A 21,349-nucleotide genomic window follows, 5' to 3' on the forward strand; every position below is an offset into this window, starting at 1 on the left:
GAAAAGATAAGAAAGCTTTTTTTTTTTTTTGGGCTGGACAATGAGAGTTAAGTGACTTGCCCAGGGTCACACAGCTAGTAAGTGTCAAATGTTTGAGACTAGATTTGAACTCAGGTCTTCCTGCATCCAGGGCCAGTGCTTAATCCACTGTGCCACCTAGCTGCCCCGGATAGGAAAGCTTTTGTTTTGGTTTTTGGTTTTTTGCGGGGCAAAGGGGGTTAAGTGACTTGCCCAGGGTCACACAGCTAGTAAGTGTCAAGTGTCTGAGGCCGGATTTGAACTGAGGTACTCTTGAATCCAGGGCCTGTGCTTTATCCACTGCGCCACCTAGCTGCCCCTAATAGGAAAGCTTTTGATGGCATTCAGGTAAGGAGTGTGAAAGCCTAGGCCTTGACTAGATAAGGGAGAAACTTAATCAGAGCTGAATGACCCTTTTCCCTACCTATGGAATTCCTACCTATAAAGACCAATTCAGGGCAGCCAGGCAGCTCAGTGGATAGAGTGCTAGGCTTGGAGTCAGGAAGGACCTGAGTTCAAATCCAGACTCAGACACTTATTAGCTGTGTGGCCCTAGGCAAGTCACTTAACCCCACTTAACTCCCAAAGAAACAAACAAATAAATAAAAAATAAAGACTAATTCGATATGTCACCTCCCTATCCTTCCTGAATCTCTACTCCCTCCTACCTTCTAGTAGTCACTGAGCTCTCATTTGGACTTGATATAGAAATGTGTTTGTACCTTTTTTAAAAAAACACATTTATTTAAAAAAAACCACATTTATTATATGCTTCAGAACTTTAGTTATTGATGAATGTATCAGATCTCCTACTGGACTAAGTCCATGATGTTAAGGACAGCTCACTCTCTCTCTCTCTCTCTCTCTCTCTCTCTCTCTCTCTCTCTCTCTCTCTCTCTCTCTCTCTCCCTCTCCCTCTCCCTCTCCCTCTCCCTCTCCCTCTCCCTCTCCCTCTCCCTCTGTTTCTCTTCCCCTCTCTCCCCCCACCCCCCCATCCCCAGCCTTGTCACTAGAATGCTCTGCACATTGTAGCTACTTAATACTTTTTTAGGTCTGGGTCTGTGATATTATTAGTTTAAGAACTCCCTGTGAAGAAACTCCCTATACTTGTAGAGATCAGCAACTATTTTGTAAACTTAATAGTCTTGGAACTATGTGGCCTAATGAAGTTAAGTGATTTGCCCAGGGTCACACAGTCACTCTGTGTCAGAGGCAGAACTTGAACTCAGGTCTTCCTGATTGAGGCTTTCCCTACCCATTGTGCCATGCTGCCTCTAAATACATTTTTATTTAATTTAATGGAAAATTGTTTTCTCTGGGGAGCCCCTGAGAGAACTAGTAACCATTCTCCTTGAGTAGAAAGCAGAACCATAAGGTGACAAATACAGGAGAAGTATAGCTTTTTCTGGGAGAGTAGATGATTATAGGGGAAGAAGGAAAGAAGAGAGCAAACATTCATTCATTCGTTTGTTTTTAAATTTAGATTTTTTTCCCAAAAATTACATGTAAAAACAATTTTTAACGTTGATTTTTAAAACTTTGTGTTCTAAATTCTCTTCTGCCCTACCTCCCCAACCCTCCCTTAAGAATGCAAGCAATTCAATATAAGTTATACATGTGTATTCCCACAAAACATCTCCACATTAGTCAGGTTGAGAACAAACGTTTATGAAGTTTATGTGATGTGCCAGGCACTGTGCTGAATGCTTTACAAACATCTTATTTGGCCTTCACAATGATCCCTTGAAGTAGGTGCTTATTAATATCCTCATTTTGCAGTTAAGGAAACTGAGGCAAACAGCAGCTGATCAAGAAAACAGTGAACTCTCAGATTCTGCCCCAAATCAAGAAAATTCCTCAACTGTTTCTCTCCAGGGGAGTTTATCCTCACAAACTGGTGTTTTAAATACCTTGCAAAGAACTCTTATTAAAATATTTGGAATAGCTTTTGTTTATTTATCTATTCATTCATTCATTTAGCAGGGCAATGGGGGTTAAGTGACTTGCCCAGGGTCACACAGCTAGTAAGTGTCAAGTGTCTGAGGCTGGATTTGAACTCAGATACTCCTGAATTCAGGGCCGGTGCTCTATCCATTGCAACAGCTAACTACCCCATTGCTAAGATCTTTTGAATTATTTTGCACCAAGTACCAAACAGTGCTCTTCTGTAAGTGTTCAGAGTCCTTCTAAAAGTGCTAAAATGATCTTAAGGGATGCTATAGTTCTTCTCCATTATCATCTTGTTTAGTTGAGATTCTTTTCCCCTTCTACATATCTGCATACAATCTGTGACTTTTTTTGGCAGGGCAGTGAGGGTTAAGTGGCTTGCCCAGGGTCACACAGCTAGTAAGTGTCAAGTGTCTGAGGCCAGATTTGAACTCAGGTACTCCTGACTCCAGGGCCGGTGCTCTATCCACTGCACCACCTAGCTGCCCCGATAATTTGTTTTTATAATACTTGGTCTTAAAGAACCCTTGATTTTATTAATGTAGTTACCAGACTACAACATCCCCCCATCCAGCCTTGTTACTTATTACTCCCTTTGGTGCCCTCTCCACTACAGGCCGACTGACCTGTTTGCAGTTTTGCCTATGCAACATTCCATCTCTGGGCCTCTGCATAGGCCAGGGATACCTCACCACCCCCTCCAGGTAGTCCTAGCTCCCTTCACAACACCTCTGGGGTATGACCTTTCCAGATGGTGTCAGACATGCGTGCTCTCTCCCTCTTGAAATCATCAGGTTTTATTCTGTATATCCTTTGTATTAATCCACGTACATGCTAGGTGTTGGGGTAGCTAGGTGCTGCAGGGCCTGGAGTCAGGAAGACTCAAGTTCAAATGCAGACCAACTATTTGTATGACCCTGGTCAAATCACTTCACCTTCAGTCAGCTTCGATTTCCTCAATTATAAACGGGGGATAATAATAAGACCTATCTCCCTAGGGTTATTGTGAGGATAGGATGAGATACTTGTAAGCACAGTGCTTGGCACTTAATAAATGCTTGTCTCCCCCACACACCCACACACACACACACACACACACCCCTCTCCCTCTAGAATGTTAACTCTTTCAGGGAAAGAACGGTTTCATTTTTGAATCTGCAAATCTAGCATTCAGGATAGTGCCTTATACCTAAGGAATTAATAAATATTTGTTTTTGGATTGGACCCCTGTATTTGTAGTAGATTTTGGGAGCTATTATAGTTGGGGGGGGGGTGGAAATCACCTGGCGGCCATCTTCTCTGAATCCAGTGAGACTAGACTTGGTCACAAAGATGTATAGTCCATCACCGATCTAGTTCTTGAAGCTTTCCTACCTGGGTAGAACCTGCTTATACTCTTCTGTCATGGCCTTGGAGGACCTAGGACACTTTGAGTGCCATAAGGAAGCATCACAATAGGTCTCTGGTAGAGGTCTATAAACTTCAGGAATCCTGAAGATGTGGTCTACCCAAGAACATTAGCACTCCAGAATATTCATGGTTTTGGTGAATAGATATTTATTAATGTCAATAGCTAGTTAGAACATATATTAAGCACTTACCATGTGCCGAGGATGGGGGGGGGTACAAATGCAAGTAGACAAGACAGTCCCTGCCCTCTGAGAGCTTCCATTCCAATGGGAAAAGGCAACAGATACAAGGGAACTGGAAGAGAGAACAGCAGGGTTTGGAAACTGGGCCTGGAAAGTGGAGACCAGTTGAGGGGAAAACCCACTGCTCAGAGCCCAGCGTCCCAGGGGCAGAGTCCAAGGTTGGGGGGTGCGGGGTGAGGCTATGAAGACGCTGGCCAGACACAGGCAGAATCCACCTACCATGCACCTGAGCATCGTGCTAGGTGCTGAGGAGGATCGGGGAAGTCAAGGAACTTAGACACTACCTGGGGAGACAAGAGCACCCTGTATGAAACAATAACCAACAATATAAGGCAGTTTATTATCGAGTTCTGAATTACAGGATAGACCCTGTATAAGCCCTTTTGGAATTCACAAAGGGAGACAGGATTTATAGCAGAATACAACCCTTTGGAGCTGCCTGTGGCTGCATGCATAATCTAAGTTATTGCATTTTCTCGCTGGCAGAGAATTATTTAGATGCTTTGAAATTTACCTTTTCATCCTCCATCTTTCCCTTTAAATCTGCATTTTTGAAGCCTTTCCTCTCTGGCTTCACAAAACACCTCCAAAAAAAATAAAAAGGCCCTGAGCCAGGCTAGCTGCTAATGGCTAATCGGCTATGAAAGGAAGGTTGGGGGAGATAATGATATGTGGGAGCAAATCAAGGCTGACCGGAAGACTGAAAGAAGGCTCTAAGCAATTTTGTCTTCTGGTTGATACATGTGGCTGCAAAGTCATTAAGGAAGGAAAGGAGCCTACAGATGTTCTTCTAATGAGAGGATGGAAGGATGTGTCTGTCTGACTCCTAATTTTAGAAACATTGCATTGGGATCAACAAGTCAAGCCCAAGAGCTCCCAAGGGGCTAAGCAAGGCCTCTGTATGTCACTGTGAGACAGGAGGCTGGGGAAAGGAGGAGGGGGAAATGAGATGGGAAGAGAAACAGGGAAAGAGAGAAGAAAGCAGGGCCTCTTATGGAGAAGGCCCCCAGTCAATGTCAGGGGCTGGTGCTGGACATTACCTTTTCCTCCTAGAGCAAAGATGCTTGTGAACCATAGAACCTCGGAACCAAAAGAAACCTTTGAAGTGATCTAGGTCGGGGTTCTTCACCAGTTTTTTGTGTTTAACTCTTCGGCAGCCTGGTGAAGCCCATGGGCCCTCCTTAAAATAATATCTTTAAATATACAGATACAGAGGATTAAATAGAAAACTATTTCTGTAGAAATTATCATTTTTTAAAATTTACAAGCCCCAGATTAAGAACTTTTAATTTAGTCCAACCCTCATATTTTACAGATGAGGAAATGGAATTTTAGGGCAGAATTATTTGCCTGTGGTTGCACATTAGTTAGCAGAAGAGGCAGGAGTAAAATCCAATCTCTTTGATTTACTAATCCAGTGTTATTTCTACCCTCACACCTTTCCTGAGTGGAAGCTGTTTTTTCTGTCATCTACATAGTTGAGTGCTTATTATAGTACCATACTCATATCTATCTGATGTCTTGTGAATGATTAATGTTATAATAGATAATATAGTAAATGCTAATGATATTTTAAATTTTTGGAGGCAAAGTTAAGGGACTTGCCCAGGGTCACACAGCCAGTGTCTGAGGCCACATTTGAACTCAGGTCCCCCTGACTCCAGGGCTAGTGCTCTATCCATTGCACCACCTAGCTGCCCCTATATTTAGTTAATAATAAATGTAATAATAATAAAAATAAATGATGATTTCTCCTTGAAGCCCAGGAATGAAGGGAGAGGAAGTATCTGTATAGTAGTTTAGGAAGTGGGGTTTTTTTTGGGGGGGGCATGCTGACATTTCAGAAGAAAAGGGAAAGTTGGTAATGTTTTCCCAACAGAAGAGGAGGAGTAGAGAGAAGATGGGGACAACTTGTTTTGGTCCAGTTTAGTTAGCATTGTATGGAAAGTGAGAAAGAAGGCTGTATGTAGGCCCTAGCATTGCTACCTGGCTCATTGAAAACATGTGACCAGATGAAGCATTGTTCTCTGGTAGTCGTTTGAAACAACAGTGATAACAATATAATAGCATTTATGCAGTGCTTTAAGGTCACAAAGAGACCTTAAATATGTTACCTTATTTGATCCTCACAGTGATGCAGGGAGTGGGGGGGCAGTATAGATGGTATTATTGTCCCCATTTTACAGGTCAGTAAACTGAGGTTAAGAGAGATTAAGGAACTTGCCCAGGGTCACACAGCTGAGAAGAGTCTGGGGTTAGATTTGAACGGAGGTCTTCTTGAGTCCAGGGCTAGTGCTCTATCCATTGTGCTACCCAGCTGCCCCTCAGGTGTTTTTTTTATTTTTTATTTTAAGAATTTTTGTTTGCACAAAACATTGATTCTATGTTATATTTGCAAATAATGAATGCAATGGTGGGAAATGAGTGTATACTCAGAAAAGGAATGTTTTACACTATACTACTTTAAATAGTAATACTGCTAGTGGTTAAGTTTGAAGAATGCTGGACTTGGAGACAGGAAGAACTGAGTTCAAATCCTGTCTCAGACACTTAACAGATGTTTCACCCTGGGTAAGCCCATTTAACTTCTCTCTTTCTCAGTTTCTTCATCTGTCAAATGGAGATAATAATAGCACCTGGAGGCAGCTAGAAGAAGGCTCCGTGGATAGAACCCTCAGCCTGGAGTCAGGAACATCTAAGTTCAACTCCAGTCACAGACATTCACTAGCTGTGTGAGCCTGGACAGGTCACTTAATCTATGTTTGCCATAATCCACTGGAGAAGTAAATGGCAAACCACTCCTGTACCTGTGCCAAGAAAACCCCATGGACAGTATTGGCGTACTATGGCCCATGGGGTCCTGAAGAGTGGGACACAACTGAATGACTAAGTGTCAATAACAATAGCACCTTCTTCCCAGGGTTGTTGTAAGGATCAAATGGCCTAATATTTGCCAGGTGCTTAGCAAACCTTAAGGTGATACATAAATGCTAGCTATCCTGCTGAAAAGAGGCAGTGTGGGGTAGTGGTTAGGGTACTGCTCTTGGAGTCAGAAGTACCTAGAATTAACTCACCTCAGACACTGTGTGACCCAGTGTGACTGACCCAGACACCTAACCTCCCTCTTCAGGGGAGTTAGATCCTTCTAGCTCTAAATATATAATTTAATAATTTTATTTAGACACACTACAATGTTGATAGAACTGTGAATTGGGCCAACCTTTTTAGAAAACAATTTGGAATTTTGCTAGAACAGTGACTGAACTTTCTGTACTCAGATACCACTGCAAGGATGGGAAGAGAGAAGTAATGGAAAATGTAGGTGATATGATGAATACAAAAACTTTATAAGAATTAAAGTAAAAATTATAACTGTTTCAAGAGGGTGTTAGAGTTTATAGGATACAGCCCTAGGGGTTAAAAGACCCTGGTTCAAATCACAACATCACCTTAGCGCAGTGACTGGCACATAGTAGGCGCTTAATAAATGTTTGTTGAACTACCCTTGTGACCTTGATGTCTTAGAGCCTCAATTTCCTCAACTCTAAAATGGGCATTAATATCACTTGTCCTGCTTATATATCATAGAATTGTGAAGGGAAAATGGTATAGCTTCTGTGAAATGGCTTGTATGATGATTAACTGTGATAGACTTAGCTCTTCTCAGCAATAGTGATGCAAGACAATTCCAAAGGACTCATGATGAAAAATGCCCTCCACATCCAGAAAAGGAATTATGGAGTCTGAATGCAGATTGAAGCATACTATTTTCACTTTTTTTCCCCCTTTCTTGAGGTTTTTTCCTTTTGTTCTGATTCTTTCACAACATGACTAATGCAGAAATATGTTTGATGTGATTATACATATATAACCTATATTACATTGGTTGCTGTTTTGTGGAGTGGGGAGGGAAACAAATAAAAAAAATAGTTTTTTAAACAGAATTTTCTGTAGCCATATCAGCAGAGCTGTATTAGTATGGGTTGTAGCTAGGACATATCTTGTTGTTTAGTCGTTCTCAAGATCCCATTTGGGGTTTTCTTGGCAAAGCTACTGAAGTGGTTTGCCAATTCCTTCTCCAGCTCATCTGACAGATGAGGAAACGAAGCAAACAGGGTTAAGTGACTTGCCCAGGGTCACACAGCTAGGAAGTGTCTGAGGCTAGATTTGTCTTCCTGATTCCAGGCTGGCAGCTCTATTCACTGTACCACCTACCAACCCAACTGGGACAGTAGGAATAGGCTTTTCATATGGAACTAGGTATTGTAATGATGTTATTTGGTTGTAGCAGCCTTTGATTAGTAGCATGTTAGCACAGACTGGTTTGAATCCAGAGTTAAACATTAGAAATCCAGTCTGATCCCATCAGCTGAGATTCAAGCACTACCGTGTCATTTCGTCTGTGGAGACCTTTTGGCTTGCTGGGTTAGTTTTTCACCTCTTGCTCTTGAAGTATGATGGAGGCCTCCTTAATCCTTCCCAGCTTCTGGCAGTCCAGTACTCGCATTCTCTGACATCTGTTTCTCTCTAAGCCTTCCTATTTACCATCTGCTGCCACTCCTGGAGGTGACTCGGGCTTTGCCTTGCATGTGTCACCCTTTAAGTTCTCACTCCAATTAGTATGGAGCTGCCTAAGTGTGTTTCCAAATTTTCCATTATCAGATCAGTTTGTTTAAAGCTCCTGGCACATACACACATACAAAAATCTGTGTTCCAAGTCTGACTGTGTAAGCTTTTCCAGCTTCCACCATTTGCTTCTGGGCATGTTTTAGATCATCTGTAATTCCCTCCCCTCCCCTCCCCTCCCCTTCCCTTCCCTTCCCTCTTTCCATATCCCTCTCTCTCCCTTCCTACCTCCCTCTCTCCTTCCTTCCCTTTTTCTCTTTCACCAGTTCAGGTTAAGTGACTTGCCCAGAGTCACACAGTCTTAGACAAGATTTGAACTCAGAACCTCCTGACTCCAGGGCTGGTAGTCTAGCCACTGTACCGCCTAGGTACACCAATTGCTTTTCTTCAAGGAAAAAAATAGCACAAGAACAGCATCAGCTCAAGACATCAAATAATTCTGGTCCATTTTATCCTCTTTAGACTTTCAAATCAAAAATTCTACTCTCTTTACAAGTCATTGCAATATCACTTCACCAAGGTATCCAAGAACCTTCAGGCACAGAATGGTAGAGAGAAAAAAATGGATGGGTTTGGAATTAGAGGACCTGAGTTCGAATCCTACTCCTACTTCCTACCCATTACATTTAGCAAATCACTTCTCTCTGGGACTCAGTTTCTTTGTAAAATGAGGTGATTTGGTGAAATGTGACCTCCATGGCCCTTGCCTTCTCAATATATATTAGCTGTGTGAGAAATAGTGCTTTATAAATACATAGGAACTAGAGAGAGATGAGTTTATTTCATAATTCTTTGTAGTTCTTGCTGCTTTCAGCAGCTCTTTCCCCTTTTCTGACCTTCCATATCTCAGTTTTGTTCTAGAGAGCCGCTGTACAAGGAACTTTTTTAAAAGGTCATCGTAGAAGCCTTGGTGATGGTAAAAAGGATTTTCCTTTTCTGATGGGAAATCTTCAGAATCCTAGAGATGGGGTTTAAGCAGACCAAAGACAATTATTTATTTGAGTCAGATTTTTTCCAGTTATTGTATTTCCTTTATCTTTAACACTCAGCAGTGCCCAGTGGATCACACCATATATAGAGTCTCTCAAAAGTCCTAATGGCATTTTAAGCTCTAATAGCTTATAGCTATTTTGTTTAGAATTTTATTTTCCAAATTACATGTAAAAGCAAATTTTGACATCAATTTTTTAAAACTTTGTATTCCAACTTCTCTTCCTCCCTCCCTTCCCCCCCCCCAAGAACTCAAGCAATTCAATGTAAGTTATACATGAGTAGTCATGGAAAACATCTCTACAATAGCTAGGTTGTGAGAGAAAACAGATAAAACAAGACTTCAGATTGAGTTGTCAAAAAAAAGTTTTCATCTGTTTTCATTTACCATCAGTTCTTTCTCTGTAGATGGATTGCAATTTTCATAAGTCCTTCAGAGTTATATTGGATCATTGCCTTGCTGAAAATAACCACGTGCTTCCCAGCAGATCATTTTACACTATTGCTGTTATTTTGCATGCAGTACATTTCTCTCTGCCTCAGTTCATGTGGGTCTTTCCACGTTTTTCTAATAGCATCCTTATAGCTATTTTGGACATCCAGTCTCTGTGCCCTGTGTGAACATATGGTATTGCCTGCATTTATTAAGAACCTGTTGTATACAAATCACTGTGCTAAGCACTGGGGGCGGTACAAATTTGACATAAGGTAGTCACCGATAGTTTCAGGTCTTATCAGAGGGAAAATACCACTTCAGTTTTTCCCTCTGGCTTTTGCTAGCCTCCATTCCTCAATTGTATGTATGATTGTGACAGTTGTACTATAAGGAAAGCTGAGTGACAGAATCAAAGCTTTCAACGCTTTTGAATTGTGGTGCTGGAGAAAACTTTTGAGAGTGTCATGGAAATCAAACAAGTCAATACTTAAAGAAATCAACTCTGACTATTCACTAGAAAGTCAAATACTCAAGCTTAAGCATGAATACTTTGGCCACATAATAAGAAGACAGGACTCATTGGAAAGGTAACTGATGTTGGAAAAGATTGAAAGCAAAAGGAAAAGGGGACAATTGAAGATGAGATGGACAGATAGTGTCATGAAAGCCACCAACACGAGCTTGGATAGACTTTAGGAGATTAGCGGAGGATAGATAGAAGGACATGTTGTAGTCTACGAGGTAATGAAGAGTTAGACACAACTGAACAACATTCACAAGTTGTATACTTGGGGTGTGTATGTCTGATAAACCAAGTAATGATAAGGTAACTCAGGTTGTAGAATCATAGATATATTTTTATTTTTATTATTATTATTATTATTATTTTTGGGCAGGGTATGAGGGTTAAGTGACTTGCCTAGGGCCACACAGCTAATAAGTGTCAAGTGTCTGAGGCTGGATTCAGGTCCTCCTGAATCCAGGGCTGGTGCTTCATCCACTGTGCCACCTAGCTGCCCCAGGATCATAGATTTCAACCTCAAAGGGACTTTAGAGGTCATCTGGTCCATACCCCTCATTTTACAGATGAGTAGACTGGGACCCAGAGAGGTTAAATAAGGACGCAAACCCAGACCATCTGAGTTCAAATCCAACACTCCACCATGACACATGTCACTGCAAACCAGAACTCAGTGACCACTGGCAGCTCACTGACATCTGGAATCATAACCAGAAATGAATGCTTGGGTCCAGGGGTCCACAGCCAATGGCACTGGACCAGCCTTTGAGTGTGGCTGCTGCTCTGATACAATCTGATACAATCTCCATTTCACTGCCTCATTCATCATACCCAGCACTGTAAGGTGAGATGATTGGTTACAGACTAAATTTAGAGGCCGACCTTGCTCTGCCTTGCATTATGCTAATGCTGTTCATCTGATACTGCAGCTTTTAGCTATCTGAGGAGAACTCTTAGTTCCACTTGGCTGAAGGTTGCTGTTGGTACAACTTAAAATGGCACCTGGAGTTGATTTACCCAATGATCAGACAAGCCCACCAAATCTAAAATGGTCCTTATACTTTTGGTTTCCTAAATATTTCCAATGGCCCATTTGCTGCCCTGTTTGGAGATAATAGATTCCTGTGCTGTCCTGTCCCTTTAAGCCCAAACTCCTTGAGCAGATATGAATGATTCTCCCTTTATATTTGGTATCATCCTAAAATGAGGACCACTGTTTTGAAAGTCATCTTTAACCACCTTTTTTTCTCCAGTTAGCATTCTAACTCCATTAAAATAGATGAATGCCCAAATTTAGCCATGCTAATTGGCCTTAACTCTTATTCGTGTTGAGGTTTTATGGATTTATTTGCCTTTGAAATAATTTAATACTTGAGTATTAAAAGAGTCACGAGAAAAGTTAATTCCTTCTATACCCCTCCAGCATTAAGGGTAATTTAATGCTTAAACTTGTAGCTCCGGGGCAGCTAGGTGGCCCAGTGAATAGAGCACCGGCCCTGGAGTCAGGAATACCTGAGTTCAAATCCGGCCTCAGACACTTAACACTTACTAGCTGTGTGACCTTGGGCAAGTCACTTAACCCCTATTGCCCCGCCAAAAAAAAAAAAAATTTGTAGCTCCTCTCTCACTTTTGGCTACTTGATCCTTTAGAGAACCTGCAGTCTCCAAAATAGGGCTGGGGGAGGTTAGCATGAAATGCCCCTTTCCAACCTGATTTCACTCAATCACCAGCACATACTCTGTCAGTTAACTCTAGCTACGCCCCCACCCCCACTCTCACCCCAGCTTCTCATGCCCATGCCTCAAAAACACATTGGCCCTGGCTCCTATGTGAAATACCTTTTATGCTGCTCATCTAATTAGGTTGAAAACAAGAAGAAAACCTCCATGTGTTTCTGCAGGAGATTCAGAAAAAGGGGGATGGGGTAGGGTCAATGGAGATTGAGAGAGAGAGAGGGAGAGTTGATATTATTTTAAGGTGAATATAGAGGACATTTAAAAATAACACTTAGTCTCATGAATAAGCCCCTTCAGAAGTCTATGATTAATTTCCCTATTTCCTCTTTTCCTAATAGAAAATACTGTTGCTATTGTTTTAAAGTAAAGTCTTCTGTTATAATTTATAGGATATACTATTACTTCATGGTATTCCTTGACACCTTGCCAGTTGGTCTGTGTTTCTTGTCATACAGGTTTTTCTTTTAAAAAAAATACTTGTTGGGGGTAGCTAGGTGGTGCAGTGGATAAAGCACCAGCCCTAGATTCAGGAGGACCTGAGTTCAAATCCAGCCTCAGCCACCTGACACTTATTAGCTGTGTGACCCTGGGCAAGTCACTTTTTGCCTCAGTTTTCTCTTTATCTGTAAAATGAGCTGGCGAAGGAAATGGCAAGCCACTCCAGAGTCTGCCCCCAAAAAAAACCCACCCCACCCTAAATAGGGTCATGGAAGAGTTGGACATGACTGAAAAATGACTGAACAACAACAACAAAATCCAGTGATAGTCTTACTTCCACACTTAGATTAGATGACTTTCTACTTCACTGTGTTCATTGAGGCTGTCTCACCTTGGCTCTTTCTACTCCCCTGTTCCACTCGTAACTTTCCAGCATCGTCTCCCATGCCCTTCTTTATTCCTGTTTCTGTGGTGTTCCTATCACAGGTTCTCCTCCTCCTCCGGCCTCTTACACCCCCTCCTTCCCCCTTCCTGACCTTGCCTCCACCATCCTCCCTTCTCTCTCATCTATCTCCAGTCTCTTTCCCTCCATTGGTTCTTTGTCATCGTTCTGCAGACGTGCTCAGGTTTGCCCAGTTCCCCCAGAGTCTTTAGATCTTACGCGGCTGCTTCTTTCCCCATCAGTCAGACGTCTTCACAAGGAATCCAGACCTGATACCTCAACTTCCTATTTCCTTGTGATCCAGCCCCCGCCTTTCTGTGGAAGTGACTCTCTCAACATCACCAGGGGCCTCCTGATGGCCAGATCCCTTGAAGGTTGTTTTGGTTTTGCTTTTTCAGGCCTCCTTTGCTTTCACCTTTCACCACCTGCTCAGTACCATTTGATCCTGACCTCCTTCTGGACCTTCTCCCCTCCCTTGGCTTTAGAGACTCCACACTGGCCTGCTTCTTCTTCTTCTTCTCTGATGACCTGTTCTCTGTCTCTCTTGTTGTTTCCTTTTCCTCTTCCCAAAACTTTACAAGATTCAGTCTTGGGAACTCTTCTCCATTTGGAATCAAGAAGACCTGGTTTCAAATCATTTCTCTCATACTTATTAGCTGTGTGATCATGGGCAAGTTACTTAACCTCTCTGGGCCTCAGTTTCCTTATTTGTCCATTGATGAAAATGACACCACTAGTTCCTGCTTCATAGGGTTGCAGAGATAACGTACATCAAGCCAACTTTAAAGCACTGCATTTTTTAAAAATCTATCATCATCCTCATCATTTACAACCTTTCCCATGGCAACTTACTCCTCCTTACAACTTCAGGGATCTTCTCTACCCAGATGACCACCAAATCTCTCAAATCCATCTGCCGAGGCATCCATTCTCATCCAGATGTTCTTCCCTCCAGCTCCAATTAAACATGTCTGAAACCAAAGTTTCCCCCCAAACCCTATTCCTACAGATTTCATTGTTTCTCTCAGGGGCACCAGCTTCCCATGTCTGAAGCCTTTATGTCATCTTTGTTAAACTCCCCCGTCCCCCCATTTCGATTTGGTTTCTATGTCCCCCAGTTCCGCCCCCTAAGGATCTCCCGGGGTTGCTCCCTCCTCTTTCCACTGAAGCTAAGCTTGTACGGTTCCTCTTAACTCCATGCTTGGAAGACTGTGGCGGATTCCTAGCAGATCTAGGCAGCTCTTCATACCAGCTCTCCCTTCCTTCAGACTCCGAGTGGGGATGAAATGAGGCCCTCCATAGCCAGTGAACCATTAGCGCACAGAGCTTTACTTTTCCCTGAAACAGCAATATGTAACAAGCATTCAGGTACTTAGCTATGCTGGATATGTCTCCCCCTCCCCTACCTGCTATCTCTATGGAAACATGTCTGGTCATCAAGGCAAGATTTGGTGAAGGATGTGAGGGCTCTTGTGGTCTCCAGAAATCCACTAAGTCGCAGGGAAGATCTTTTTTTTTTTTTTTTTTTTTTTGCCTTTAGGCAAAAAGGAAGCAGCGTAAGGGAAGCTGGAGACAGTGCCCCTTTCTTCACTTAACCCCTTTCTTCAGATACTCGCCCCCCCCCCCCAGCTTTGTCTTTTTTAGGGAAAGCTAATCTTTATGGAAAGAGGAAAGGAGAAAGGGCCTCCCCTCCGTGGTAGGTGGGAAGAAAGAAGCTGCTTGGGGAAGGCTAGTAAATATTAGTTCCTTCACACTTCCACTTTCCCCCTTCTCCCCAATCAATCAATAAACATTTAGTAAGCACCTACTATGTGCAGGCACCGTCCACATGTACCTTCTTTGTGTATAGTATGTTCTTATCACTCTCTTGTTCCAGACTCTTTAATGGTCACCCACTCACTACCTACAGAATACAGTTCACATTCCTAAGCCAAGCATTCAACACCCTCAGCAATTTGGTACCGGCTGGGTGCTACAATGGCTAGAGTACTGGGCCTGAAGTCAGGAAGACCTGAGTTCAAATCTGGCCTCAGACACTTATTAGCTGTGTGAACCTGGGTTAAGTCACCTCTCAATTTTAGTTCTGTCTTCAGCAAAATGAGGATAATAATACCTATCTCAAAGGGTCATTGGGAGGATCACATGAAATAATGTACGTAAAGGGTTTTACAAACTTTAAGGGGGTATATAAATGTTAGTAAGATTATTAGTAGACACTAATGTCTGAACTAACTTGAATTCTTTGTTTTCACAGCTGACTTGGCCTCCTTAATGGATAGAACATATGAGAAGAAGCTGCCTGTCAGTTCTTTGACGATTTCACGGGTAGGATCTTTTTTTCTTTTAAAAGATATTCTCCACATAAATGACTTTATGTAAATGATAGGCAATATAAGTCCTTAAAATACTATACAGTGTAAGTCATTAAACATTTATATGGCACCTACTGGGTGCCAGGCACTGCTAAACTCTGAGGTTACAAAGAAAGGCAAACAGCATTCCCTGTTTTAAAGAACTTAATAATCTAATCGAAGAGACAAATGCAAACATCTCCAAATAGGGGTGGTTAGGTGTTACAGTGGATAGAGTGCTGGGCCTTGAATCAGGAAGACCTGGGTTTAGATCTGGCCTCAGACACTTCCTAGCTGTTTGTCTCTAGGCAAGTCACTTCACTCTGTGTGCCTCAGTTTCCTCATCTGTAAAATGAGCCGGAGAAGGAAATGACAAATCACTCCAGTATCTTTGTTAAGGAAACTCCAAACAGGGTCCTAAAGAGTCAGTCATGCCTGACAGGACTGAACAACAACAGCATCTACAAACAAGCTAGATACCGGATAAATCAGAGATGATCAATGAAAGGGAGGCACTAGAATTAAGGAGGGTTGGGTAAGGCTTCCTATAGTAGGTAGGATTTTAGCTGGGACTTGCAGGAAGAACCTACTTTTTGTAGGTGGAAAGATCTGTAAAAGTGAATATTTGCATTCAGAATATAGTATTCCTGTCAGATCAGTGGAAAGGGGAAGAGTTTATGACCAAAGCTGAGATAGAGAACATTATGAAATGTAAAATGGATTATTTTGATTATGTTAAATTAAAAAGGTTTTGTACAAACAAAACCAATGCAACTGAGATTAGAAGGAAAGCAGAAGGCTGGAAAACAATTTTTATAGCCAGTGTTACTGAAAGAAGACTCATTTCTCAAATATATAGAGAACTGAATCAAATTTATAAAAATACAAGCCATTCCCCAATTGAGAAATAGTCAGAGGATATGAATAAGCAGTTTTCAATTGAAAAAATTTAAGTGTTCTATATTCACTATTGATTAGAGAAGTGCAAATTTAAACTACCCTGAGGTCCGACCTCACACCTATCAGATTGACTAATATGACAAAAAAGAAAAATAATAAATGTTGGAGAAGTGCGAAAATTGGAATTGAGAGTTTATGAATTGATCAAATCATTCTGGAGAGCAATTTGGAACTATGCCTAAAGGGCTATAAAACAGTGCATACCCTTTGACCCAGCAATAACACTACTAGATCTATATTCCAAAGAGATCATAAAAAAGGGAAAAGGACCCACATGTGCAAAAATATTTATAGCAATTTTTTTTGTGTGGTGGCAAATGATTGGAAATTGAGGGGATGCCCATCAACGGGAATGGCTGAACAAGCTGTGGCATATGAATGTAATGGAATACTATTGTGCTGTAAGAGATGAGAACAGGCAGATTTCAGAAAAACCTGGACTTTTACATGAACTGATGCTGAGTGAAGTGAGCAGAACCAAGAAAACATTGTACACAGTAACAGCAACATTGAGCAATAATCAGCTGTGATAGACTTATCTCTTCTCAGGAATATGATGATCCAAGGCAGTTCCAAATGACTTATATGTATTTTTTTCCAATTCGATTCAGATTTACAGACCCCCTAAAATCTATCTCTTAGGTTGAGAATCTATGCTCAATTTATACCTGACTAGGGAAGGGTTTATTTATTTATTTATTTTTTAAAAACATATTTATTTATTTTTGCGGGGCAATGGGGGTTAAGTGACTTGCCCAGGGTCACACAGCCAGTAAGTATCAAGTGTCTGAGGCCGGATTTGAACTCAGGAACTCCTGAATCCAGGGCCGGTGCTCTATCCACTGTGCCACCTAGCCGCCCCCCCAAATGACTCATGATGGAAAATGCTCTCCACATCCAGAGAAAGAACTGTGGAGTCTGAATGCAGATTGAAGCAGACTATTTTCCCTTTTGTTGTTGTTGAGTTTTTTGTTTCTTTATTGCGGTTTTTCCCCTTTGTTCTGATTCTTTTCTCAAATCTGACTAATGTGGAAATCTGTTTAACATGATTGTACTGTGTCACCTATATCAGATTGCTTGCTGCCTTGGGGAGGGGGAGAAGGGAGAAAAATTTGGAACTCTGTCTTACAAAAACAAATGTTGAAAACTATCTTTGCATGTAATTAGAAAAAATAAAATACTGTTTTAAAAAAATAAATTATTCAGAATACCTTGGTGAAAACTAATCTCTCTACTTTAGTCTTTTCCCTCTCTGATCCATCTTCTAACCGGGGAAAGAGAATGAGGGTGGAGGCAGAGTAGATAGAGTGCCATGCCTGGAGTCAGGAACTCATCTTCCTGAGTTCAAATCCAAACTCAGATACTTTTTGCTATATGACCCTGGGCAAGCCACTTAACCCTGTTTGCTTCAGTTTCCTCATCTGTCAAATGAACTGGAGAAGTAAATAGCAAACCAGTCCAGTATCTTGGCCAAGAAATCTCCAATTGGGATCATGGAGAGTTGGGCACAACTGAAAAAGAAAATGACTTTTTTTTTTTAAAACACCTATGGTGTGCCAGGCACTATGCTAAGTACTCAAATTTTATCTCCTTTGATCTTCACAACAAGCCTGGGTGGTAGGTACTATTATTATCCCCATTTTATAGTTGAGGGAACTGAGGCAGACAGGTTAAGTGACTTGCCTACCATAATCAGGTCTTCCTGATTCCAGGCCCAGGGTTCTATCCATGGTACCACCTAGCTGCCAAGTTAGTATTCTTTTTAAAAACTTTTTTAATTCCATAAATTAATTTATTATTGGACTATGGGCTATAGATATTTGATGGGGAGAAGATTTTACTGGTCTTTCAATTCCTTCAGTCTTCTGATGGCGGATTTGATGTGACTGCAGAGGTGGTATTGTAGGTCCATGCACCACCAGCTACTGTTTTCGTACAGGATCCACAGTGCCAGGTACCCACAGCCTGTCTCTTCATTTTGGTTTTGCAACAGAAGGGGCAGGCATACTTGGCATGCTGGCTAATTTCAATTTTATTCACCATTTTTCTGAGGGATGAACCATAACATGTTCCATATTTACCAACAATTCCAACCTTCTTGGTGTAAACACACCATGTTGCCAGTTGCCAGCCAGCTTGGAGAGTAAAGAAGGGAGCACACATGCGCGTTTTCAGGGCCGGAGACCGGAAGTGAAGATCCAAGTTAGTATTCTTAAAACAAGTCTGACAGTGACGCCTCACAGCTCAAAATCTTTCAGAGCCTCCTTTGTTGCCTCCAGGATAAAATAAAAGCTCTTCTGGGGGCAGTTGGGTGGCACAGTGGATAGAGCACTGGTGCTGAAGTTGGGAGCACCTGAGTTCAAATCTCACCTCAGACATTTACTAGCTGTGTGACCCTGGGCAAGTCACTTGACCCTAATTGCCTTAACTATCTGGGGCCACCCGATAACATAAACATATCTTGTCACTGTACCCAGATGGCTCTGAAAGACAGAGGCTTTGCACTTTGTATGGCCCTTCCTCACTCAAATCCAGTTCAGTCCTGGTCCTCTTTGAGAACAAAGGACAAACAACAACAAGCTCTTCTCTCTGGCCTTTAAAGTCCTTCATAATCAGTCTTCAACTTAACCTCTAGGTTTATTTTGTCTCTCCTGCCTCTTCCCCCTCCCACCCCACCTTCATGTACTCTGCATTTCATCTTCTCTCTCCATTCCTTCTGCCTCCAACAAGAAGGCTCCTGCTCACTGTCCCCAGCCAGACTCTCATGCCTGGAATCCCCCCTTCCTCACTCCTGCCATTCAATATCCCTAGCTTCTTTCTAGGCACCACTTAGGCACTCTTCCTACCCGAAGGCCTTCCTGATCCACTTAGTACTGTCTCCCTCTTCAAATTACCTTATATTCGCTTATCTGCATACATGGTATAATTCCTACCTAGAATGTCATCTCCTTAAGAGGAGGAATTGTTTGTTTTTGCCTTTGGAGACCCATTATCTACCCGAACAGAGCCTTGCATTAGTAGTAAGTGTTTATTAAATGTTTGCTAAATTGAAATAGATTGAAAAAGTACCTGAGGAGGAATCCAGAGACCCTAGGCCTAGTTTCATCTGTGCTCTGATCTTCCTTTGTAACTTAGGAATCACTTATTCTTTCTGGGCCTCACATTCCTCCCCCCACAAAGGGAGAACAATGATACCTGCCACAATGAGATGGTAGATGGGGCAGAACTTTGCAAAAGTAAAACCTTCCATATAGATGCAAAATGGAGCAGGGGCTCTTAATCTGTGGGGTGGGAACTTGTTTCTTTAAAAAATATTTTGATAACTACATTTCAATATAATAAGTTTCCTTTGTAATGCTATGTATTTTATTTGGTTCATTTAAAAAAATTCTTCTGAGAAGGGATTCAGAGGTGTCCCCAGATTGTCAAAGGAGTCGAACCCCTAATCCAAAAGCATAAAGAAAAGAAAAATGTTGTGCATTTGTACCTCTCCCTTTCTGCCCCCTGTGGATTCTTGTTCTAGCAAAGAAACAGTACATTCAGTCTTAGAGAATCATAGAGACAAGAAGGGAATGGAGGGATCATTCTTGCCAGTCCTTGGAAGGGAGAAGAAAAGCAGAGTTAAGTAATTTTAACTTTATCCATGAGATTCTGATGCTACTGGGAAGGTTCTCCCCTCCTCAGCCCCAGCCTCTCTCTCTTTCTGGCTTTAATAATTTTTTCATGAACATTTCTTCCTTTCTCTGATCCTTTTGACCCTTGTTACACCAAAAAGTACTTGACAAGACTTTGACAAAGAAGCCTAGGGGCCAGATGCAGCCCTTCTGATCTCAGGGCAGGGCCCACCTAAGATTTTTGTTGTTGTTTTGTTTTGTTTTTGCTAAAAAAATTTAAACCATACGAGGTAGTACATGTGAACTAGTAAGTCAGTAGAATGTAATTATTGTTGTTAAGTCATTTTTCAGTCATGTCCAAGTATTTATGACCTCTTTGGAGTTTTCTTGGCAAAGGTACTGGAGTGGTTTGACATTTCCTTCTCCAGCTCATTTTGCAGATGAGAAAACTAAGGCAACAGGGTGAAGTGACTTGCCCAGGGTCATACAGTTAGTGTCTGAGGTCAGATTTTAATTCAGGTTTTCCTGACTCCAGAAGTCAGCAGGACCTGAGTTCAAATCCAACCTCAGACAACCTATTAGCTGTGTGACCCTGGGAAAGTCACTTAACCCCAATTGCTTTCCCTTTCCCTGGTCCCCCGCCCCCCCACCAAAAAAAAACCAAGTACAGTATTTTCAGGGATGATCTACTGAGATCTGTGGGGTCAGAGCTTTTTAATACAACAATCTGTCCTTACCTGAAATTTCCTTTTTTTTTCCTTTTTCAGTTTGTGGACAACATTTCATCCCGAGAAGAGGTAGACCATGCTGAATATTACCTTTACAAGTAAGTTTTCTATTTCCTGCATTCATACACCTGAACCGATCGTGCAGCTCATTTGTCCTTAAGCCATTGGTGCTTTGTCGAGTGATGTTTGTTCTTTGAAGAGCTCCACTGACTGTAGTGTTCAGGGAAAGGCCCTGTCTCCCAGCGTAGCCTTTTAGCCATTTCATTCCTCAGTTTCTTTAACTATAATAAATATATTTAAAGCAGATCCTACCATGCCAGATGAGGAGTAAGAAAACATTGGGCTGTCCTCTTCATAGGACAGGACGGTTAGCGGATTAAGCTCGTTACTATCTCTTTTGTCAAAATCATTCTTTTCATTGTTTGATCCTGGATTGCTAAAAGGTACCTGACTAGACTCGTATCCTTCATGATAGAGCTATAGTATAAGCAGTAATATTTATGGGCTGTGCTTTAAGTAGTTCTGGCGAGGATCCTAAAGGAACCATATGAAGACGCTAAAGGATGCTGAGGAGCTAGCAGCCATCTTATTCGGATAGGATTTTTTGAAGGTGTTTTTTCCCCAAACAATTTATAGCCAGATGGACAAAAAGAGATTCTGCGTGGAAACACAACACAAACTTTTCCCGGTGCTGTGCTCTTGCTAGAGAAATCATTTGGTTTCTTGCCTTCCAAGTTTGCTTTGGTCCATCTGTGCTTCTACCAAAATGGAGTCTCATGGCCCTTGCTGAGCCTCAAGTGAGGGTATGGAAGGCTTGTTTGGGGACTGGGCATTTTCTGTCCTTCAATAGTGTGATAGGCTGCAGTATAACACCATCCTTCACCCCAGGA

General features: G+C 41.8%; 1 protein-coding gene across 1 annotated transcript in view; it reads left to right on the plus strand.

Annotated features, from left to right (window-relative positions):
- MRPS27 (mitochondrial ribosomal protein S27) overlaps window positions 1–21,349 on the plus strand; it is a 137,633-nt gene that overhangs the window by 18,218 nt on the left and 98,066 nt on the right. The window contains exons 3-4 of the mRNA XM_043979788.1: window positions 15,061–15,131; window positions 20,499–20,557. Of these exons, the coding sequence (XP_043835723.1) occupies window positions 15,061–15,131; window positions 20,499–20,557 (130 nt within the window). The remainder of the gene's footprint in view (window positions 1–15,060; window positions 15,132–20,498; window positions 20,558–21,349) is intronic.

This window comes from Dromiciops gliroides, chromosome 1, assembly GCF_019393635.1.
Source record: "Dromiciops gliroides isolate mDroGli1 chromosome 1, mDroGli1.pri, whole genome shotgun sequence".
Taxonomy (NCBI): Eukaryota; Metazoa; Chordata; class Mammalia; order Microbiotheria; family Microbiotheriidae; genus Dromiciops; species Dromiciops gliroides.